General features: G+C 38.2%; 2 protein-coding genes across 6 annotated transcripts; one reads left to right on the top strand and one right to left on the bottom strand.

The window, feature by feature from the left end:
- Positions 1-569: 569 nt before the first annotated feature.
- Positions 570-7,182, bottom strand: LOC147854334 (serine/threonine-protein kinase Nek5-like). Of its 4 annotated transcripts, none has more exons than XM_087331302.1 (14): positions 7,034-7,182; positions 6,475-6,541; positions 6,299-6,364; positions 4,345-4,391; positions 4,187-4,232; positions 4,026-4,106; positions 3,821-3,863; positions 3,657-3,706; positions 3,453-3,534; positions 3,295-3,344; positions 2,882-2,955; positions 2,752-2,803; positions 2,035-2,634; positions 570-1,933 (listed from the first exon to the last, which is right to left on the bottom strand). In XM_087331302.1, coding segments are annotated over exons 4-14 (2,055 nt in total). In that variant the 5' UTR covers positions 4,347-4,391; positions 6,299-6,364; positions 6,475-6,541; positions 7,034-7,182; the 3' UTR covers positions 570-958. The 4 variants fall into 4 exon arrangements, with proteins under 4 accessions (XP_087187428.1, XP_087187429.1, XP_087187427.1 ...); XM_087331303.1 differs by having other exon boundaries at positions 6,299-6,347; XM_087331301.1 differs by lacking the exon at positions 7,034-7,182 and adding an exon at positions 6,837-7,026.
- Positions 7,183-12,050: 4,868 nt separating this feature from the next.
- On the top strand, positions 12,051-19,486 carry LOC147854333 (B3 domain-containing protein Os06g0194400-like). 2 transcript variants are annotated; one of them, XM_087330883.1, is made up of 8 exons: positions 12,051-12,130; positions 17,157-17,236; positions 17,303-17,362; positions 17,675-17,773; positions 17,867-17,898; positions 17,983-18,142; positions 18,905-19,111; positions 19,199-19,485. In XM_087330883.1, exons 2-8 carry the CDS (start codon positions 17,171-17,173, stop codon positions 19,433-19,435), a joined length of 861 nt encoding a protein of 286 aa, XP_087187009.1. In that variant the 5' UTR covers positions 12,051-12,130; positions 17,157-17,170; the 3' UTR covers positions 19,436-19,485. The 2 variants fall into 2 exon arrangements, with proteins under 2 accessions (XP_087187009.1, XP_087187010.1); XM_087330884.1 differs by lacking the exon at positions 12,051-12,130 and adding an exon at positions 16,497-16,926 and having other exon boundaries at positions 19,199-19,486.
- The last annotated feature ends 597 nt before the right edge of the window (positions 19,487-20,083 follow it).

Below are 20,083 nucleotides of genomic sequence, written 5' to 3'. Positions count from 1 at the left end.
TCCCATGAAGGAATTCATATTTGAGCAGTTTCCTTTATTCCAATAGACTTCACATTTATTCATGAAGCCACAATTTATATTGTTAACCACATTGTTCAACTATAACATTTAGCATATGAAACTCTTGTGTTAATGGTCAAGCAATAATAAGTTGTTTTGTGTCAAATTAATTTCTTGATTGTAGTGTGATTTACTAATTGCTAACAACAATGGGTGCACTTGAGGTGAAGAGCTTAGTTAACCTGGCTACTAACAAGGCTCATTACATTTGTTAGTAAAGGTTGATAAACAATGATATCATATTTCAAAACCTTTCGTAAAATATGCGACCATACTTGCTCCTTGTGAATCCCTCACAATAGCAAATGCATCTTCTTTCAACTTGAAGATCAAACCATTGGTTGTGTCAACCAACATAGGTAACTTCCAAACCGCGTATTTGTTATCTTTCGCGACATATCCCTGAAGTCTTGTATTTACACATGCATCATCATCAAAGATGCACGCTTAAACATCTGATGATTTTCCATTTGTTGCATCCACGGGAGCAAAATTCTTTAAAATGTATAGAGCAAAAGTTTCCTATACCATGTAGAAGAGTTTACAGGACCTGGTTAATGATGGTTTACCAATTATTACAGTTGTATCACAATCCAGTGCATAAGTTTCATTGTATCAAAATATAGCTTTTGTCAGTTGATATTTTCTTCATAACAGCTCAATAAATACATCTTTCATAGAATGCAAGAGTGAAATCCTGGGAAGAAAAGATTTGGTGCACTCTTACTTGAGGTAGTGAAATGCTGTATGAATAGGTTCAAGCTATGAGAAGACGAGGGTTCTTGAGATCGAAACAAATTGATGACAAGCAACAAAAGAGAAAATATGTTCAGCAAGTGAACTCTCTCCTTTTATTGTTTGAGATCTCCTTTAATCTCTCACACTTCGTAACGTTAAATTAAACCTTTCCTCTTCCAAATGGCTGTAGTACAATAGACAACTCTTCTAACCTTCGTTGTCCAAGTAGGTGTGCACTCAGCTCGAGTAGTCCCTCCAGTGCAGCCACTCTCTCTTGATTACGTAACTTCACATCATTGCTCTCCGAATTCATCTCCTTGTTGCCGACATTGCCACCATTGTGATGCTCAGCCATGTGTTCACTGGTGAGGACAGTACTTGACCGTCGGGTGGTCAAACCATGGTCAGATTTTGGTAGGTCCAAAAGAGTGTTGATATCTAATTTGTAGTGAGATCCACTATGCTTCCCTTTTCCCCCACCCGTATGGAATGTGCTATGCCTAATCACATGTATAATGTCATATGCTGGATGTATCGCCGGCGCATTTGTATTGACATTGATAGTTCCTTTCTCCTTAGTCTCATCATTAACATGTGCCGTAGAGTCCAATCTAGCAAGCTCATAAGATGGCATGAATGACTGCATGCCGTGCCCAGTGGTAGGAGTCGAAGGTTGTTTACAATGGTCAACAGTGCTTCTCTTCTCACTGTGTCCGGGTTTCTCTAACGAGAAACCTGTTTTTCCAATGGAAAGGCTGAATTTTGGAATCAAATCCATCCTTGGTGTATTTACAGATACATCAGATGAATGGTTCCCCTTGGATTGTGATGTCATTGGAATTCCAGACAAGTCTATATAATTGATGTTGGCATGATGTTTATTGTTCATGGGTTGCTCTATCGAACATTCAATGTTCATTGTAAGGTGTGTTGGACTGCCAAGATCTACTGGTTTCTTGAGAGAATTTAGTGGTGAAGAACTTCTCCTAGGAGAATAAGCAAGATTGGAGGAAACCAAAAAAGAAGATCTTCCTGAAGCAATTTTGGGCGATGTGCTCACCTTATGTTTTTCAGAAACAACATTCTCTTCTGGTCTTCCAACTTTTATCCTCGTGGAACTACTACTAAACACCGGCTGCATGAATGAAACAAAGTAGTAAAATGAGTCACTTTTAAGCACAAATTCAAAAATCTAGAGATGAGACATTTTTAGCTAAAGCTTTGAATCTACTTAACGTCGTTTGATGGTGGTGCATTCATTAGTTTCTCTTGCACAGACTTCATTGTCGATTCAATCTTGTGATGAGAAGTAGCCACTTGTGCGGCTCTCTTAGGTGTATGCTCTGGAGGAAGTGCTCCATTCACCCAGCTAGTACATGATTGGGGGGATTTAACTTGAACCTTATCAAGATGAGGTTTTCTAGACCTATCTAATCCTTTGTGGTGACATCCGTCTGCATAATATAACTCAGCTTCATTACTCCATGTTCTGTTGGCCTCACATTTCGAAGGGTTTTCCTTGGAAGAACCCTCACCCATGTCTCGTTTACAATCAGACACTTCAATACCATCATTATTTATGGCCAAATTACCATGAAGGTTTGTTATGTTAATATCGCCTTTATCATGTGATTTCTTAGAATTTGGTTTTATACTTGTAATGTAGCTTGTCCTGTCATTGCCATTGAGTTTAATATCTCCACCGATATCTATACTATTCTCATGATGGAAACTATGTAGAGGCCGTTCAGGATTTCCAGCCCGGATAAGACCACTTTGAAGCCGACATTGAGCCACAAAAGGTTTTAAATGCGGGTTTTTGAGAATATCAGAAGCCTACAAACCAACAAGTGCAAATAAGTTATTACACACCAAAGCATTTCTTCAGAAAAAGGATGAGGTTATTAAGAGTGAAATTTGTTAGCATCACTCACTCGAATAATATACACTCACCATAGGACGATGTTCTGGATTTTTTTGAAGCAAGCTCTTAATCAGATTCTTACTGCAACAAAGAGCCATGTATAGAAGTTAAATTTGCTTTTCCTAATTTGAACCCGTGGAATCTAACAAATGAACTTACAACGCATTGGAGTACATGCTTGGCAAAGGACCAATCATAGATTTATTGATCTTATTAACCAATCCTTGCATATCCTGTGTTACTAAATATCAATCCATTTGGTTGAGGTTTCAATGTGAATATCTTGTAAGAAGTTCTTTTATGCTTAAACCCTAAACCCTATATATAAATATATATAATATATGTTTACACATGCATCAAACCACACGAACTTATACATAGCGAGATCAACTGCTTTTTTACTTAAGAACTTGTTTTGGTTGTTATTTCTTTTTTCTTCCTGAAGAGCAAGTTCCCTTTTTACGCTGGAACCCTTTCTTGTGAATCATAACTCACTAGAGTTATATAATTGAAGTCAATGTGGAGTGTGTGTTTTCCTTGTAATATCTGAGTATAGATATTAAAATACTTACAAAGGCTTTGAATGGAGGTCTGTGAGCAGCCATTTCATACATGCAGCATCCTACAAAAGAAATCGGATAACATTGACAAACATAGAACATGAATCCATAATAAGAAGAAAAAAGAAGAAGAAATCAGAAAAAGTATAGTATCAGACAGCATTTTTCACCTAGAGACCATATATCAGATTTTAGTCCATAAGGAATTTTTGCAAGAAGTTCTGGACACATGTAATTCGGAGTGCCCACTACCTATGGAAAAATGGAGGAATCGCTATCCATTTAATGGGAAGATCATATATGTCACATTTGTCTAAAGTGTTGATAGATTTACGCTTCAAAAATATCAACTTGTTGTGGGCTGAATTTCTTACTGATGATGTAAAAGAGTCTGCTTTGAGCACCTTGGCAAGCCCAAAATCTCCTACATCCATGTTCGAGAAATGTCGATATATTAAGGAGCATGTCCAATTTTCCACAATTAAACTTCTATATAATCTCTATTAAAGGTGTGTATGTATAATGCCAGAAATATTACCAAGCATAATGTCTTGGTTCTTTGTCAAGAAAATGTTTGAGCACTGTTCACATCAATTCACCCAACATTAAGACTAATAATGGTTCTCTACCCCTTTCTTTCTGATAGAAACACCTTTTTATGTTGATCTCTTCTTATCAAATTGGACAAGAGGGAAATGCAAAATTTTCATTCTTCTCAGAACCCAAAATCAACATTACAGTACTTTCAAGTCTCGATGGACAATGTGATTTGAATGAAGATAGTCGACAGCTAACAAGATCTGTGAGAACCAGATGCAAAGTTTCTGCACGAAGACAAGTGCTATTTAGTGAGTCTACATTTCATGAAGAGGAATTTGAAAAAGCAGGTAATATAACTACCCACCTCTTCTGAGAAGTAAACTCCGTTGGCTTTCCGAATGAACTCGGCCCTGAGTCAACCATCCATGTAAGCATATGTTATCAGCTTTATGTCAACCCTATAAATAGCAATATATTATCCTAATCATGTTTCCAATGCTGATAGATTGATGTTCAACTCACATATCACCACCCTCACAATAAGTTGTCACAATGCATACATTGCTGCCCTGTAAAACAAAGACATAAGATGCTTGCTCTCTCTCTCTCTCTCTCATTCATTCATTCATTGTAATTAGCTTACCCTAGTGGTAAGTTGTTACACTACTAGCACTATGCCTTGGGTTCAAAACCCAATTTTCTCACTTCTCGAGTAACATTTACAGGGCCTAGGTTCTCCGTATGGGAGGCTACTTGTGCCCGACTTTCTCGCCGATATGTAGCCCTTGGTGCTCTCGAGAGACAATGTGCACATTTGCAATTCCAAGAGCCACGAACTAAGTTGTGGTTATTTGATACACTTGTCAAACCAACTCTACTCTATGGAGTAGAAACATGGCGACTGAGTCTTAACAAGGCGAATCATTGGAAAGATTTAGAGAGACCATTAGTGTCAATGATTGCCTGCATGATAAGGAGCAAAGCATCGGTACCCCATGATATAATCCGGGCAGAGATGGGAGGAGCACCTATAATCACTGAGGCATTGTTCCGATCAGTGACATGTATCCAACGTCTTTGGGAGCTCCTAAAACAACGGTACCCAAGGTTGGCACTTATGTCATCAAGACAACTGGCTGAAAATGGAGACATTCATTGTTGATATGCTGAAATGCAGCAATGGTTCGAGTCACATGGCATGAGTATAAATGCACTACCCCCGTTCAAATATAGCTTGGACTCTCCCCATCTAAATATGATCAAAGTGGAAAAGAACAGAGTGATCCGAACTAATATTATTAACTTGGAAAACAAGATAGCATGGATCAGTCCCAAAATATCACTTGGTACGAAGATGGCCCACTACATACACACTTCTTACACACATCAGAGGATGGATTAATCATCAGGCCACCTTATATGAACATACATCTATTCTATGCGTTGCACAATCTGATAGGGCATCTGAGAACTTCATCACATCCGTTAGAGATCGAGGTAGGCAGATATACACGTATACCTGTAGATGAAAGAATTTTCCAATTGTGTCATCAAGGAGTGAAATCTGAAGAACATTATGTTTGTCACTGTAGTGTCTTTTATGAAATCAGAGGGAGATACCATTGCCTCTTTAAACAAGGCTTTGGCCCACTACACAATGTAATGGAATATGAGGATCAACGGTGCCTAGGACTTTTCTTGCTACAAGTCACTCACAACTTTCTTTAGCCCCATCACTCCTACTAATGCTACAAGTCAATCACGGGATACACAAATGGGCTCCTGATCAAGACATAACAAAGGGGTTACAATTGATTGGGCAATAGCAATTTGTCGTGCACATAGGCCCCGACCCCATGGACCACGACCTCGACACCCTTGTTATCAACAAATAAAAGCCATTATCTCCCGCCATCGCAAGTGCTTCCCTCGCTTCAGAGACATTTCCATTCTGGACCGACCTATGCTAGAGATCTTTCGAAGACAAAAGATACACTATATCTAACTTGAGAATCTGACATGTGCCGAAAACCAGATTCCCTCATCTGTTTTTACCTTATATACTTTTATATTTACGGAGTATTATTTACTTCTTCTTTTTTGATTTGTTGTTCTCAAAGACGAGACAACATTTAAGATGTAATCTCTTGTCTGGTCTTATAGGCCATTTTGGCCTCTTAAAAGACGTTAATCTCTCTCTCTCTCTCTCTCTCTCTCTCTCTCTCTCTCTCTCTCTCTCTCTCTCTCTCTCTCTCTCTCTCTCTCTATATATATATATATATATATATATATATATATATATGTGTGTGTGTGTGTGTGTGTGTGTGTGTGTGTGTGTGTGTGTGTGTGTGTGCGCGCGCGTGTGCATGTGTGTGTGTGTGTGTGCGTGTGCATGTGTGTGTATGTATATGTATTCTTATTCTTATTGTAGAGCAAAGTTCTTTGTAATATATCAAAAATTTGCACATGATCATACCTTCTCCACCCATGATTCTTTATAGCCAATGATATAAGGATGATGAACACTAGAAATCACAGCCAACTTTTATAACCAAAAACAAGAAAAAAGGAGCATTTTAACTTCAAGAAAGATACCATGTACTGAATTAATTTAAGACAATAAACATTTTGTGTATATTCCATTCTTTCTACCTCTTGGTGCGCTGATCTCTGGCATCGCTCTGTTTGGCGGGAAAGTCTTATCTTTTTCAGGACATATCTAAAAAGGAATTTTTTTAAAAAAACTGCATTAATTTTTACAAATCACTTGTTTTCAGTAAGAGAAATCTTCAAAATGAAAACAACAGAGTTCCCTTTCTCTTCTTCTAATGGTACCTTTCTAGATTGAATTTACCTTCTCTGAATGGTGATCAGATTTCCTTATCTTTCAATGTATATACAACATAACAAATATATAAATATACATATTTTCTCGGCTTCATTGCATAAACAATCAATCAAAAGGAAATTTCACAAACTTGGGAATTTCTATACAGTACTATGGCCATGCGTACTTCTTCTTCTCGAGTTTGTGATAGACAAGAATGGCACGTCCAAATGCTCCTTTGCCTATCTGTTCCATGGTTTTATACTGATCTATTCTAGACTCCATGGTTATGTGTGTACAGGCTCCTAGTCCCTCGAGAAAAATAACAATAAGCAGCAGAACAACAATGCAAAATGAAAACACTGAATTGCTCAAAATAGATACCTGGGTTTAAGAAAAAAGAAGAAATCTATTTCTTGGTCCTTCCATTGGCAGGGATGAATATGAATGACACCTAGAAACGATCAGGGTGAGCTGTAGCCATGGCCGACCACAGAGAAAAACAGAGCACACCCTGCTGCTGCACGATTCTGCATTCTGAAATTATTCCATCCATTATTATATCACCAAAAAGGATGCCATCAATTTATGTATTCCCAAAGTTCATTAAAAAAAATTTGATTTGACACCATTTGGTTGGGAGGGGGACTTTTAGATCGATCCGGAAAACATGTCTTGCTTCTTCGATTGCCGCCCATCGTATGATTTGTTCCGTCCGCATCTCACAATTGAATGGAAATAGGGCGAGAAATGGTTGTGATAATGATTATTACAAGTATGTAACTAACCACATGGGTATACTGAACCTGAAGTATTGTATCCTTATGGTTCACAGGTGTGAGGTTGTCTGTACCGAATGAAACATAAGGATTGAATTATAACTTGATCCTAGAGTGAGAGATCGTATTTCATCGCACTTCATTGCATCCAATGAAGCGGTGTATTGTGATAATAATTAGGCCTAGGGAGTTTGAGCATGTAAAAGAATGCAACCTTCGTGAAAAGGGGACAACAATTACTACATGGAGACTCTGTCAGTGTGGCAAAGTTTTAACTGCATTAGGAGTTGGCAATGCAATTCAATTCGGCTCGGTTCTAGCTTCAGCCTTGCAAACCTGGTTTTAGATCAATCTAGTTCAAGTATGAAAACTCCTAAACCGATTAAGACTTGATCAGACTTGGACAAGGCCAAATCTGTTAATCCAAAACCGAACTGTTGTTTATTCCTAAGCCGCGCATGCATGTTCCTCCTTCAAACCCAAGGCACGATCCCTCGTCACTATTCGATACAGAACCATTAAATAGTGAGAGTCCATGAATCTAAGGCTTGGACAGCCTTGAACTCATCTCCGGAATCCTAGACGATCTAGGCCTTTGATAGTTAATCATTTGTTGGCATGTTGGCAAAGTATGTTGGATTTTGTGGAATGGCATCCTCCGCAAAGAAAGGGGATGTGTCAATTCATTACAAATGGAGGTTTTGGCGACATCAAAGTTGTTGAGGTGGGAATGTAAACAAAATCTTAACCTTCAATTTAATCAGATGGCTAGATTGGGTTTGGTAATAGTCAAGGATGTTATGTTAGTGTGCAATGAAGATTAATGGCCTTTCCAACAACAAGGTCAACAATTCATATTCCAAAAGGTTATACCTTTATTTGGGATAAGTTGCAGAAAAAACTAATTTTTTTTTCCATAAAATTATCCTCCATTGGTATTGTGGTGTGCATGTGTTCCTTTGCACCACCCTTTTAAGCTCACCCTTTTAAGGATGCACGTACCCAAGTTGACCCACCCTTTTTAGGTTGCGTGTGCCCAAAATGACCCACCCTTTTAGCACACCCTTTTTAGCCAAGCCAACCCAAATGGGTTCCATTGTATCAACTATAAATTGATTAAGAAGTAAGAAGCTAAGTAGGTTGGTTTTGATCTCTTATGTGCATTTCACATATTGGAGCATCTGATGGCAGGTTTCAAATGGAAATCCATGAATGATTCTAGTGCTCAAAAAGGGTTGATTTATGCAACCATCTCGTGTTTAAGGGTCTTGTTGAGGCGTTCGATGAAGATGGCGTGGGGATGTGAACATCTACGGACACGTAGTTGAGTTGCAACAACATTAAGGACATCCTTGTGGAACTGTTGGTCTTGATAGTTGGATGGGGCTAGTGACGGAAAACGAGTTATCAATCGGCGAATAGAGATCAATCACTCTTGTGGACTGAGGGCCACCTAGACTTTGCTGAGGTGGGGGACAGTAGGGCTATCGTGTCGGAGGGGGATTGAGGAAAGATCATATGGCGGCGAAGATCAATCGCTCTTGTGGATTGAGGGCCACCTGGACTTGGCTGAGGTGGGGGACAGGAGGGCTATCGTGTCAGAGGGGGATCGGGGTAAAGATCATTTGGCAAAGAAAGATCAATCACTATTGTGGACTAAGGGCCACCTGGACTTGGTTGAGGTGGGGGACAGGAGGGGGATCGAGGAAACTTGTGGGACAATAAGTTAGTGGGCAACCTAAGGTGAGGGGGAAGAGGTGGATACTTAGACGTGGGGGACTGGTACCCGTCATCTCCACCAATATGTGAAATGCACATAAGAGATCAAAACCAACCTACTTAGCTTCTTACTTCTTAATCAATTTATAGTTGATACAACGGAACCCATTTGGATTGGCTTGGCTAAAAAGGGTGTGCTAAAAGGGTGGGTCATTTTGGGCACACGCATCCTAAAAAGGGTGCGCTAAAATGGTGGGTCAACTTGGGTACGTGCATCCTAAAAAGGGTGAGCTAAAAGGGTGGCACAAAGGAACAAATGCACACCACAATATTAAAGTTAAAGTGGCTAAAGGCAATATACAAAATAGTCCACTATTACAATGTACATTGAATATCTTATTACCTTTTCCCATATCTCTTGGACTACCACGAGGCTTCAAGAGGCCTATGAAGGTGATAATGTATGGGGAAAGGCCCCCATTTTACAACAACTTGAAATAAGTAGAGCCTCGTGAACTTGATTATTCTGAGTATACCCAGCCATGAGCACGTTTGAAGGGACAATATTTCGACGAGGAAAACCTTTCATCAAATTCTCTACTTGTGCAAGCATCCCACATATGACATACCTATCCATGAAGGTGTTACCAAAAATATTATCCCCCTACATTAACTACATAATTATGTCATGAATTGGTTGTCCTATGTGCATTGTTTTTGTTCTTCTACAAACCTTCAATGTACAAATGAAGGTGATTGCATTTGGAGAAAGCCTCTCACTTTGCATGTGTTAAAAAACGTACATGACTTCATAACATTGCCCTAGTCAGCCATGTCCTCCTCCATCCATCGCTTCTCTGTGTCTGAAAAAGGAACTCAACCCAACCACCACCAATGTTCTTCCATAGAAAGATGAACCCAAATTAACCTACGACTTAGTTGAAAGTTTTTGTGCTTCAACACATGCTTCATCTGCTGCATTTTAACACGAAAATTCCCATGATGCTTCGGCAACAATTTTCTTCAACATGTGTCGACTTAGCCTTATGCAGGCTGACCAAAAGCAGATAATTGAAGACCCGTACAACCAAAAATAGAATGAGTCTACTCTCCTCATCCCCTCATGAAACTATCTTCAACCCCAACATCATCATCCCTCATCCTTATCAAGAAATAGAAGTATGAAGATATGCTTCTTTTTCCACATCCACCCTCTTGCCAAATAACATTGATGTACCTACAACAAACAACACGAGTATAGTATCCTCATTCCCTCCTAAAAAAATATGCTTCAACCCCCGACACCATCTTCACTCATAAAAAATAGAACTGTTGCTTCTTTTTCCCACATCCACCCTCTCGCCAATTCACACCGAAGGTCTTTACCTACAAAAATACCAAAGTGAGTATACTATCCTCATCCCCTCCTTAAAATATGCTTCAACCCCAACTCCATCTTCACTCATCCTTATCAATAAATAAAAAATCAGCTTCTTTTCCCACATCTACCATCTCGCCAATTAAGGAAATATTATCTTTATATGAGCCAAATCCTAATTTAGATGGGGAATCTCAAGAGCTTGATTGGAGGATTGTTAGAAACAAGAGATTGACTATGATCTCAACAAAGGTTGCTTATCACAAGCTAATTGACAAACACAAGTGGTTGGAAGAAAGGGTTATAAAGATATGGGATTTTCGTAAGCCCATTACTTGGTGGTTTCATGTGATCAAGGCAAGTTGGTTGGTGTTCTCGATTGATGCTACAAGCTAAGGTATTTATTTAGAGAGTTATGGTTGGAGCTTTACCATTGGGGGATGCTTTAGATTCACGAACTCTCACCATTTAATGTTTTCTATGTCAAATAATGACGAGGAGGCACAATCTATGTGCATACTTTGTGGTATGGGATGCCAACAAGGGACTGGAGATCTATCTCTCACCCTTGCTAAGGCGTGCTTAGTGATCTAAACCCATTCTTCCTTAATTTATTACTTTTACATTAATTGAGATTCCTACAATGATGAATTCCATGTACACTTGTTTTGGTGACGTTGACTCACATCCATTATGTTCATCCAACTAATTTTGGTTATTGAGTTTTCTTTCACCAAATTTTGTTTAAATGCCTACATGTATTGTACATATTTTCAGAGCCATCATACTATATGTTACAATTGATTTTTGTGCATATTTGTAGAGCCAATTGTTAATAGAAATCATCAATTAGGTTTTTTGCATGCACACACACACACACACACACACAATGCCTTGCTTCTTAATGATTTTTATTGCCTTTTGAATCATCAATCTCTTTTCTTGGGTGTGCCCATGGTGTAATTGCTCTTCTTACTAAGCAAATACATGGTTTTCTATTTTCTTTATTTTTGTCGCAATTTCACTCACATTATTTAAACCCTTTGATTTGTAAACATGGTTTTAAATCTCGCTTGTTGCATTAGGTTTCTATTCCCTATAATTTGTCACATGGGGGTGGGGGGGGGGGGGCTATCCATGCGGGTTCTCCCTGAGATCGAACCCATGTAAAAGGCACTCGATGTTTTGGTCGACATCTTCCATGCACAAACCTCATTCAGATGGAGAAGCCAATCCCTTTTCTCGTGAGTGTTTTCTCGGAAAGACTCGGCGCTAAAAACATGCAATGGACCCAGAAAAAAACAAAGAAGGAAGTTGGCATGCCGACCGCCCTTAACCATGCAACGATCGTGCTACGCTCTCGGAGCACTTGTTAGATACAATATATACCATACCCGACCGACCCACCGGCGGCCACGAGCTCCAAGTGTGAAACCGCCAAATTTGAATTTGAATTTGAATCTGTAAAATTGGCGGGATTTTTCTTATTGTTCTTCTTTGGCTTCTCCATCCTCTCCCTCTGCTTCCTGACTGTTGCAGCCTGCGGAAGCTTTGGCCGCTCCTGCCATCGCCAGACATCGGCTCCCCGAAGGAATCGCCATACAGGTACCGCTCCTCAGCCCCTCTATAACTAAAGGAAGCAGCTTCTGTATGGTCCTGATGCCTATCGCGCCTCACATGGTTGCCATAGCCATCGCTTCCACCGCCGAAAAGATTAAAGTTTCATGCCTTTTTTTTTTGCATCCTCTGTGCGCATCTTCCTATCCCAGAAAGAAGTCGTGAGCTCTGTGATTACTTTCAAAAAAGCTTTGACTGTGGGATGATTCTATACCTTATTCGTAGAAAGGGCTGCGACTCTATTTCATGGGACTTCCATTTGCAGGGATGAATACAAATGACACATAGAAGCGATCAGGGTGAGCTGCAGCCATGGTCGACCACAGAAAAAAACAGAGCACACCTTGCTATGGCACGAATCTGCATTCTGAATTATTTCTTTCGTTATTATATCACCAAAAGGATACCATCACTTTATGTATTCCCAAACTTCATCAAATTTTTTTGACTTGACGACATTTTTTGAGGGGGCTTTCAGATTGATCTGGAAAACATCTCCACTTGTCTGCTCCTTCAATTGCCGGTCATCATATAATTTGTATCTTTTGTGTCTTGCGATTGAATGGAAATGGGATGAGAAATGGCCATGATAAGGATTATCATGAATTCATAACCACATTATCTCTCATCTTAGTTAGGGTAGGTCGGGCAATCTACACGCTTTCTTAATTATTTTATTTGCTCAACATTAATTGAGATTCTTACAATGATGAATTTCACTAGGTAGGTATATCTTAGAGCTAAAACAACATAGAGAGACTAAGTTACAAAATGTTCTTTGTTAACCATAACCTTTTTAATATTCACCATATAACCACTAAAATGTTTCAGGGATGGGCAGGCATGATGAACATGAACACAGCTGCACCACTTGGCCTCTCCCTCACTGAAGCAAAACCAATGAACAACCAAACGCTCTAGGATATTGGGCCTCAAAGTCATGCGTGCAAAAGTAATTAAGAAGCTATATTGCCTAGAAGCTATGATCGGGACACCTGTTACATTGGGACCAAGGGTGACATCTTCATTGAAACCTTGTGACCACTTGCTCTTTTCCAAGAGACTTGGATGGAAATGAAATTAGTTCATGCCCATAGCCATTTCCTTTATAGGATATGTTACACCCCATGTCATTTTTTACCATACTAAAACTCCTTTACCTATTTTTTATTTTAATTTCATTCTTCGGTGATTGGGTACACATCCCATTGTTGTAACCAATTGTCTCATGATTTTCATGGTATGTCCATGGTGTAATTGCGCTTCTTACTAGCCAAATACATGATTTTCTATTTTCTTAATTCATTGCAATTTTACTCATGGTATTTAAACCTATCCAATTGGAAATATGGGTTAAAATCTCATACATTGGATTAGGTTACTATTCCTTCTATCTTGTCAAATGGGGTCTTGTGCTACCCATTAGGGTTCTCCAAGAGATCCAACCCATATAAAACACAATCTGTTTTGGTTGACATGTTCCATTCATGAATTGTATTCCTGGGTGGAAAAGGCAATCCATTTTCTCACAAATGTTTTCTCGGAGGACTCGGAGCTCGTACATGCCTATGTGATGAGGAGTTGGGGCGAGGGTGTGGATTGCTACAAACCCTGAAAAGAAATAGAAAAAAAGAAATCTTGACATGTTGCTTGCTTGTAACCTTTCAAGGATTGTGCTACACTCTCGGTGCATTTCTTGGATATACTATACTATACTATACGGCTGGAAACAAACACGTTTGAAATGGGAAAAATACGTGCTCCTTTTTTTTTCATTTTTTTCATTTATTGATATTACAATTCAGGTTACCCTAGTGGTAAGGAACCATGCTATTGCTGTCTATGTCTTGGGTTCGATTCCTAATTTTTTCATCTCTTTCTCTCTCTCTCTCTCCTTAGTACCATGTCATAGCAAAAATTTATGTTAGTGTTATAATAGTTTTTTTCTTTTATTTTTTTATTATTAGAACTAAGCACAACCTCGTGATAAGTTGCTGTGCTACTATTACTTGTGTCTTGGGTTCAATTCCCAACTTTCTCATATCCTCTTGTTAGGTGTCATGGCAAAATTTTATGTTAGTGTGATGTTCCTTTTTCTTCTTTTTCTTACTTTCTTTGTTATTAGAAATTAGCTCACCCGAGTGGTAAGTTGTTATGCTACTATTGCCTATGTCATGGCAAAATTTTATGTCACTGTCATGTTCCTTTTTCTTTCTTTCTTTGTTATTAGAAATTAGGTCACCCTAGTGGTAGGTAGTTATGCTACTACTACCTATGTCATGTTTTCTTGATATTCTCGAATATACGTCTTATGAGTTTTTGATCGTTTCTTTTTTTCTTTCTTTGTTATTAGAAATTAGGTCACCCTATTGGTAAGTTTGTTATGCTACTATTGCCTATGTCATGTTTTCTTGATATTCTCGAATATATGTTTTATGAGTTTTTGAACGTTTGATTATAATTTATAATGACATATTTTGATTCAATCTCTATAGTTCATACTTATTTTTTTGTAAAGTTCTAAAGTGAGGATGATAGAGATGTCTTGATTCACATCCCAAAAGTATGCATGTGATACAATGCAAATATTGCAACCATACTTATGTTGGTGGTTCACAATGGATTAGAGTCCACTTATTAGGATTGAGAGTGAATCAATATATAATATAGAACCTAGTCAATGCAATCCAACTTTGAGATGATTTACCATACACGTTTGATTGAATCATTCTTGAATGCGAATGCACGTATCATATGTATGGTTCATTCTATGGTTTTGATGCTTATCTTGCCTTACATGGCTGCCACAACCACGGTTTCCATTGTCAAAAGATAAAGTTCCTTGCTTTTTTTCTTTTTTTTTGCATCCTCTATGTGCATCTTTCTACCTAGAAAGTAGCTGTAATGTCTGTGCTGGCTTTTAAAAAATCTTCAATTGTGGGATGATTCTATACCTTATTTGCAGAATCAGCTACTATTCTGCCCATGCCCTTTGAAGAAGGGCTTTCTCCCACATCTGTTAATGAAGTAACGAAGGGACTTGTATATCTCACTTATTTCAGAGAGTATTATGCAAAAAGGTTTAGAAAGGCTTTCATGAATGCCTTTATTTCCCTTATCATCCTTACATGTCTTGTTGAGGGTCAAGGGTTATAAAAACTCTCATGAATGTCTTTATTTTGATGTTTTGCCTTTTGGACGGCTTCATTCTATCTTTATGGAAGACGATGTAGTAACTCAAAGGAGTAAGTTGCCTATTCGTATATTGTGGACGAATGGTAAATAATGGATGTTGAATCTACAACCAAATCAGAATAAGTCCATTGATGTTGGATCCAAGTGAATGGAAATGGCCAATCATATCAATGCAAGGGATAGTAGGTAAGCAAATTCCTTTTTTTTAGTATTCTGTAAAAATGGGTAGAGAATTAGGAGGGGTTTGATTTTTGTGCCAGGAGCTTCCAAATTTTGGAGATTGGGTAATGTACAAGACACTTGGTTGGGCACTTTATTGGAAATGGCTATGGGCCATGCAAATTCCTAAGAAAATTGCATTGTTTAGATGGTTGTTGTTACATTATGGGAGCTTTGTGAAGTCATGGATGTGGGGGCATCACCATGATTTAAAATGTGAAAGTTGTGGTCTTCTCATTGAATCAATTCACCATGTCTTATAGGTATGTCCTATTGCTAGAACAGTTTAGAAAAGAATGTTGAGAATTTTGTATCTTGTTTATGGTAAACAGGTGTACCCATGGGGTTTTATGAGATGGGGGTGGCTGGCTGAAGAAATACAGAATTATGAAAAGGAGTGTCTTTGATGGAAGACATGTCTGATGGAAGACATGTCTTTGATGTCTCTTATACCACACCAATCAGTTGTTTGGTAGAGGACAAGGTTTGGTCTATGATATCTTCTCTTGTAGTTTTGGGTATTGTTGAAGGCAAGATGTTAATGTGTATATTAGAATGTCAAACGAAATGCAGTTGAGTTAGTCAAGGAGATATAGTTGATGCTTTTGCATACTTTAAGAGGTCAATATGAGGCAATAACGGGTGAGCCTAATGTTGTGTTTCGTAAGCACCAACATTTTATAGAAATGTGGAAAAAAGCAGAGGTCTTCACCTCTTTTGGGGACAGAATAAAGTGGAGATATGCTCTACTGAGATGGCTTTTTCTGCACCCTGTCAGGGAAGGACCTTGATTTCATGCTCAGGTAGATGAGCGAGGGCTTTTGCTATTTGACATGTTGGTTGATCAGGGTATGATGGTTATGTTTTCCTGTATGAGTTGTTTGTTGCCTTTGGGCATCTTTTCGTTAATATTGAGGTGAATCTTTTATCAAAAACAAGAGAAAAGGTTTAGAAAGAGCACTGGAATGACAATTCATGCTGATATGGTGCAAAAATCACTAGTGGCAACAATTGTTCATGGCTAACAGTATATGGTTCAGATTGAGTGGCCAGGCGCAAATTCATACTAATTTTACACAGGTGCTGGACCACTCGCTGACATATTACCGATCAGATCAAGTACACAGCTGAAGATCCACACTGATGTGGCACATTGCAATTTGATTGCAAGTCTTCCGGACACTCAGACATCCTTTATTAGGCTAGGGTCAATGCTGGTAATCCATGCTGATGTTGTGCAAACGGTCGGTCTCAAAAAATGTGGGATGAATAATGAAATACTTTAAGATTTTAGGAGGTTGTGAAATATTATTAGAGCAGGAAAGAAAGAGACAAATGCTTCAGAATTGTCTCTTGGTATTCATTGATAGGTATGAATGATGAAGGATCAATCTGTCTGCATTGTAGCACAAGAATTAAAATTTGGCATTTTCCCTGATCTAATTTGCATGATTCCTTTCAGTGCCCCAACAGTACGAGCTCAGTTTATTGTGCGAAAACGTTGAAAGTTTTGTCGTAGATATGTTGCTATTAGGAATTGATTGGAGTTCATATACAAGAAAAAACTTACATCAAAGCTGTGTTTTTGGTGCATATTTAGGAATCGGACTTAGTATGGTGAGCTCAGAGTATGAAGAGATTCGGAAACAGAGACTGGAGGCAAACCAAAGACGTTTACAGGTAAAGGCTTTTAGTCACTGAATTTACAGGTAAATCCATGTTGCTTATGATAGATCAATATTTCAGGAACTTGGAATATCAAAGCTTTCTGAAAGCTTACTGCAGAGTGGTCAAACAATAACTGTTGTGAGTTTTCCAATTGTACTTTATTTTCTATCATATATATATATATATATATATACCAACTGTTCAATTTATTCTCTGATCAGAGAACCCCACGTGTACTCACATATGATATATGTATACATATTTATACATCTAGATATATTAGGCACATTTGTTATGCATTCATCATGCCTCATATGCTTACATTAGATCTTGCAAACAATCAAAATTCGTGGTTGATATGTTTGTATACTTTGCAAGCTTTCTCGTCCTTGTGTATATACATCCTTTTGGGTATGCTCTGAAACACTGATATTTGTTTTTGTTTAACAGGTTAAAACAAGCAAGCCAAAAGTTCAAAAAGAGGACTTTCCTATTGAGGTCAGACGCTCCTCACGTGTTGCAAGTGTTCCTCAACCTGATTATCGAGAGGTAGACACTGGCTGTCATGTGCAGAATGTTGAAGAGTGTGCACAGTCTCTATTGAGATTATAATATGTTACTGGGTTGATTGTCTGTTGGCAGAAGGCGAATGATTTTCCAGGTCTTAGAACGGGGTAACAGTTTGATTCATTCTTGCTATTGCATTGTTGGTCAACTTTAAAGTTGAATTAGATATCTGACATTAAAGCATATTCCAGTTATAAGCGCGAGCATCAGCTTCCTAGAAGATATGCATCAGATATTGAAAGAATAAAAGCTGCAGATCAAGCCAAAAAGGTACAACAAGAACTAGAGGCAGGATATCCTTCTTTTGTGAAGCTGATGCTTCCCTCTCATGTCTCACGAGGATTTTGGTTGGTGAGTTTGTAAAAAGCATTAATCTTTTAATCATGTTTGTAGTGCTTTTTCATCCTCAGTGTTTTAAATAGTTCTGGGCTATGCCCGGACTTAGTGTGATATTAAGAGAAGTTTAATGGTAACTATGTGTTTGGCACTATGTAGTAGCAACGTTCTCTGCTTGTCTTTTCTCTGAAACTATATTTTTGGCGTTCATGTTTTAAACCTTGAAAAGTTTAATCCCAAGCAACACTTCCCTTCCTCAATTCTTTTTTGTCAATAAAGAAATTTTAATTGCACATAAGAATCATGCGTTAATTAAGAAGAGAATTTCATAAACTGCAGAAAATTTCTCGCATGTTTTTAGACAACGAATTGCAGTAAACAGTTTATTTATCATTCCCATCTTGCATCTGCTTTTGGAGTCAGGATTTTCTGATCAGAGAATAAATTGAACAGTATCCCTTGCTATACTGAGCAGTATCCAATTTCTTTTTGTACAGCGGATCTAACAAAAGATTAACCCGAAAGTAAGAGACTTTTGAAGGCTTGCATTTCACAAAGAATTTACATGTATATAATAGCCATTGAAGTATATAGGAATTCTATCCTGTGCAGTGTATAGACTCCCAGTTACAAGCAGACATAAAAGACTGTTTGAACTGATATTCTAGCTGGGGGCGATTCAGGAATATACCTAACCTTCAATACTAGGCCAATTCTGCAATTTTAGATTTGTTTTCTATATGATTGACAAGTTAACGGCCTTGTTTCTCATTCAAGGGACTGCCAAACGATTTCAGCAAAAAGAATCTGCCAGAAGAGGATGATGTCATTGCCTTGCAAGACGAAAGAGGTGATGAATGGGATGCTATCTTTATAGCACGTAGGACTGGCCTAAGTGGTGGATGGAGAGGGTTTGCAATAGATCATGACCTTCAAGATGGAGATGCAGTTGTATTTGAACTGATTCAACCCAAAAAATTTAAGGTTAGAAGAACATTTGTCTTAAACCCCAAATTTTCTTCTTGATCCTTTAAACCTAAGCATGTGTCTATGCGTATATTTCACAATCAGCTTCACATTGTGAGAGCAGAGAATATGAGTAGTGATGGGAAGAATATAGAGAAAAAGGATACTGCAAACCCAAAACAAAGCAAATCTAAAGAAACTCCCAAAAGTAAAGGGTCAACTAAGCTTCAGCATCGAAAAGGTTCTTCCAAGGTGAAGAAGGGAGAGAATGGTGACCTCTCCAGCAAATCGAGTAAGTTCTCAAGCCAATCTGGTAAGCTTAAGAAGGCCAAATTGAAGTGACTTCTTGTAGAACCAAAAGTTTGACCCATGCTTATTGTTAGAGGCTTCACTTAAGAGTAGAAAAATCATGTACTTTATAGGTTTTTTATTAATTTTTGAATGGAGCGAGGCTGTATCCTCATCTCACCATTTTGCTTGTACAAAAATGAGAGCGATGTGTAAGAAAAAGATAATAGGAATTCAATGATGAAGTTTACAAGTTTCTTGTTGACAGAGTGTATGAATGGGTATACGTTCACTTGAAATCCCTCCATGGATTGATGTAATGAACACAATGAAGATATGAGCATAGTTAAAAGCTGTACAGAATGCTTCCTTGTGCATTAATGCAAATATCTAACGGAATGTTTACAAGTTTCTTGTTGACAGAGTGTATGAATGGGTATACGTTCACTTGAATTCCCGCCATGGATTGATGTAATGAACACAATGAAGATATGAGCATTGTAAAAAGCTGTACAGAATATATAATGATTGTGAATAACTTCATCATGAAGATAACATTGTTTACTACTTCAAATCTGCTCATATTAAAGTGACATTCCAACTCTTAGTTCAAATTAATCTCTAAATTGTTAACAAATCTCTTTAACTTTGTGTATTTAAACATCGTTACAGTATATTTTAAATCTAAATTGCCAGCTAAGT

Source organism: Azolla caroliniana, unplaced genomic scaffold (assembly GCF_043228905.1).
Source record: "Azolla caroliniana isolate FFs.n. ecotype wild unplaced genomic scaffold, voAzoCaro1.0.p SCAF_15, whole genome shotgun sequence".
In the NCBI taxonomy this organism is placed as follows: Eukaryota; Viridiplantae; Streptophyta; class Polypodiopsida; order Salviniales; family Salviniaceae; genus Azolla; species Azolla caroliniana.
This window is presented reverse-complemented; position numbering and strand designations above follow the sequence as displayed.

Bases quoted from the DNA above. Each gene is read 5' to 3' on its own strand.
- LOC147854333 (XM_087330884.1), top strand. From the start codon at position 17,171: ATGGTGAGCTCAGAGTATGAAGAGATTCGGAAACAGAGACTGGAGGCA. The intron at 17,237-17,302 runs GTAAAGGCTTTT...TCAATATTTCAG, and splicing joins CAAACCAAAGACGTTTACAG to GAACTTGGAATATCAAAGCT. The intron at 19,112-19,198 runs GTTAGAAGAACA...TTTCACAATCAG, and splicing joins TTCAACCCAAAAAATTTAAG to CTTCACATTGTGAGAGCAGA.
- LOC147854334 (XM_087331301.1), bottom strand. From the start codon at position 6,934: ATGGAGTCTAGAATAGATCAGTATAAAACCATGGAACAGATAGGCAAA. The intron at 4,107-4,186 runs GTGGGTAGTTAT...GTCTTCGTGCAG, and splicing joins GAGTTTACTTCTCAGAAGAG to AAACTTTGCATCTGGTTCTC. The intron at 3,345-3,452 runs GTGAAAAATGCT...TTTCTTTTGTAG, and splicing joins ATCTGATATATGGTCTCTAG to GATGCTGCATGTATGAAATG.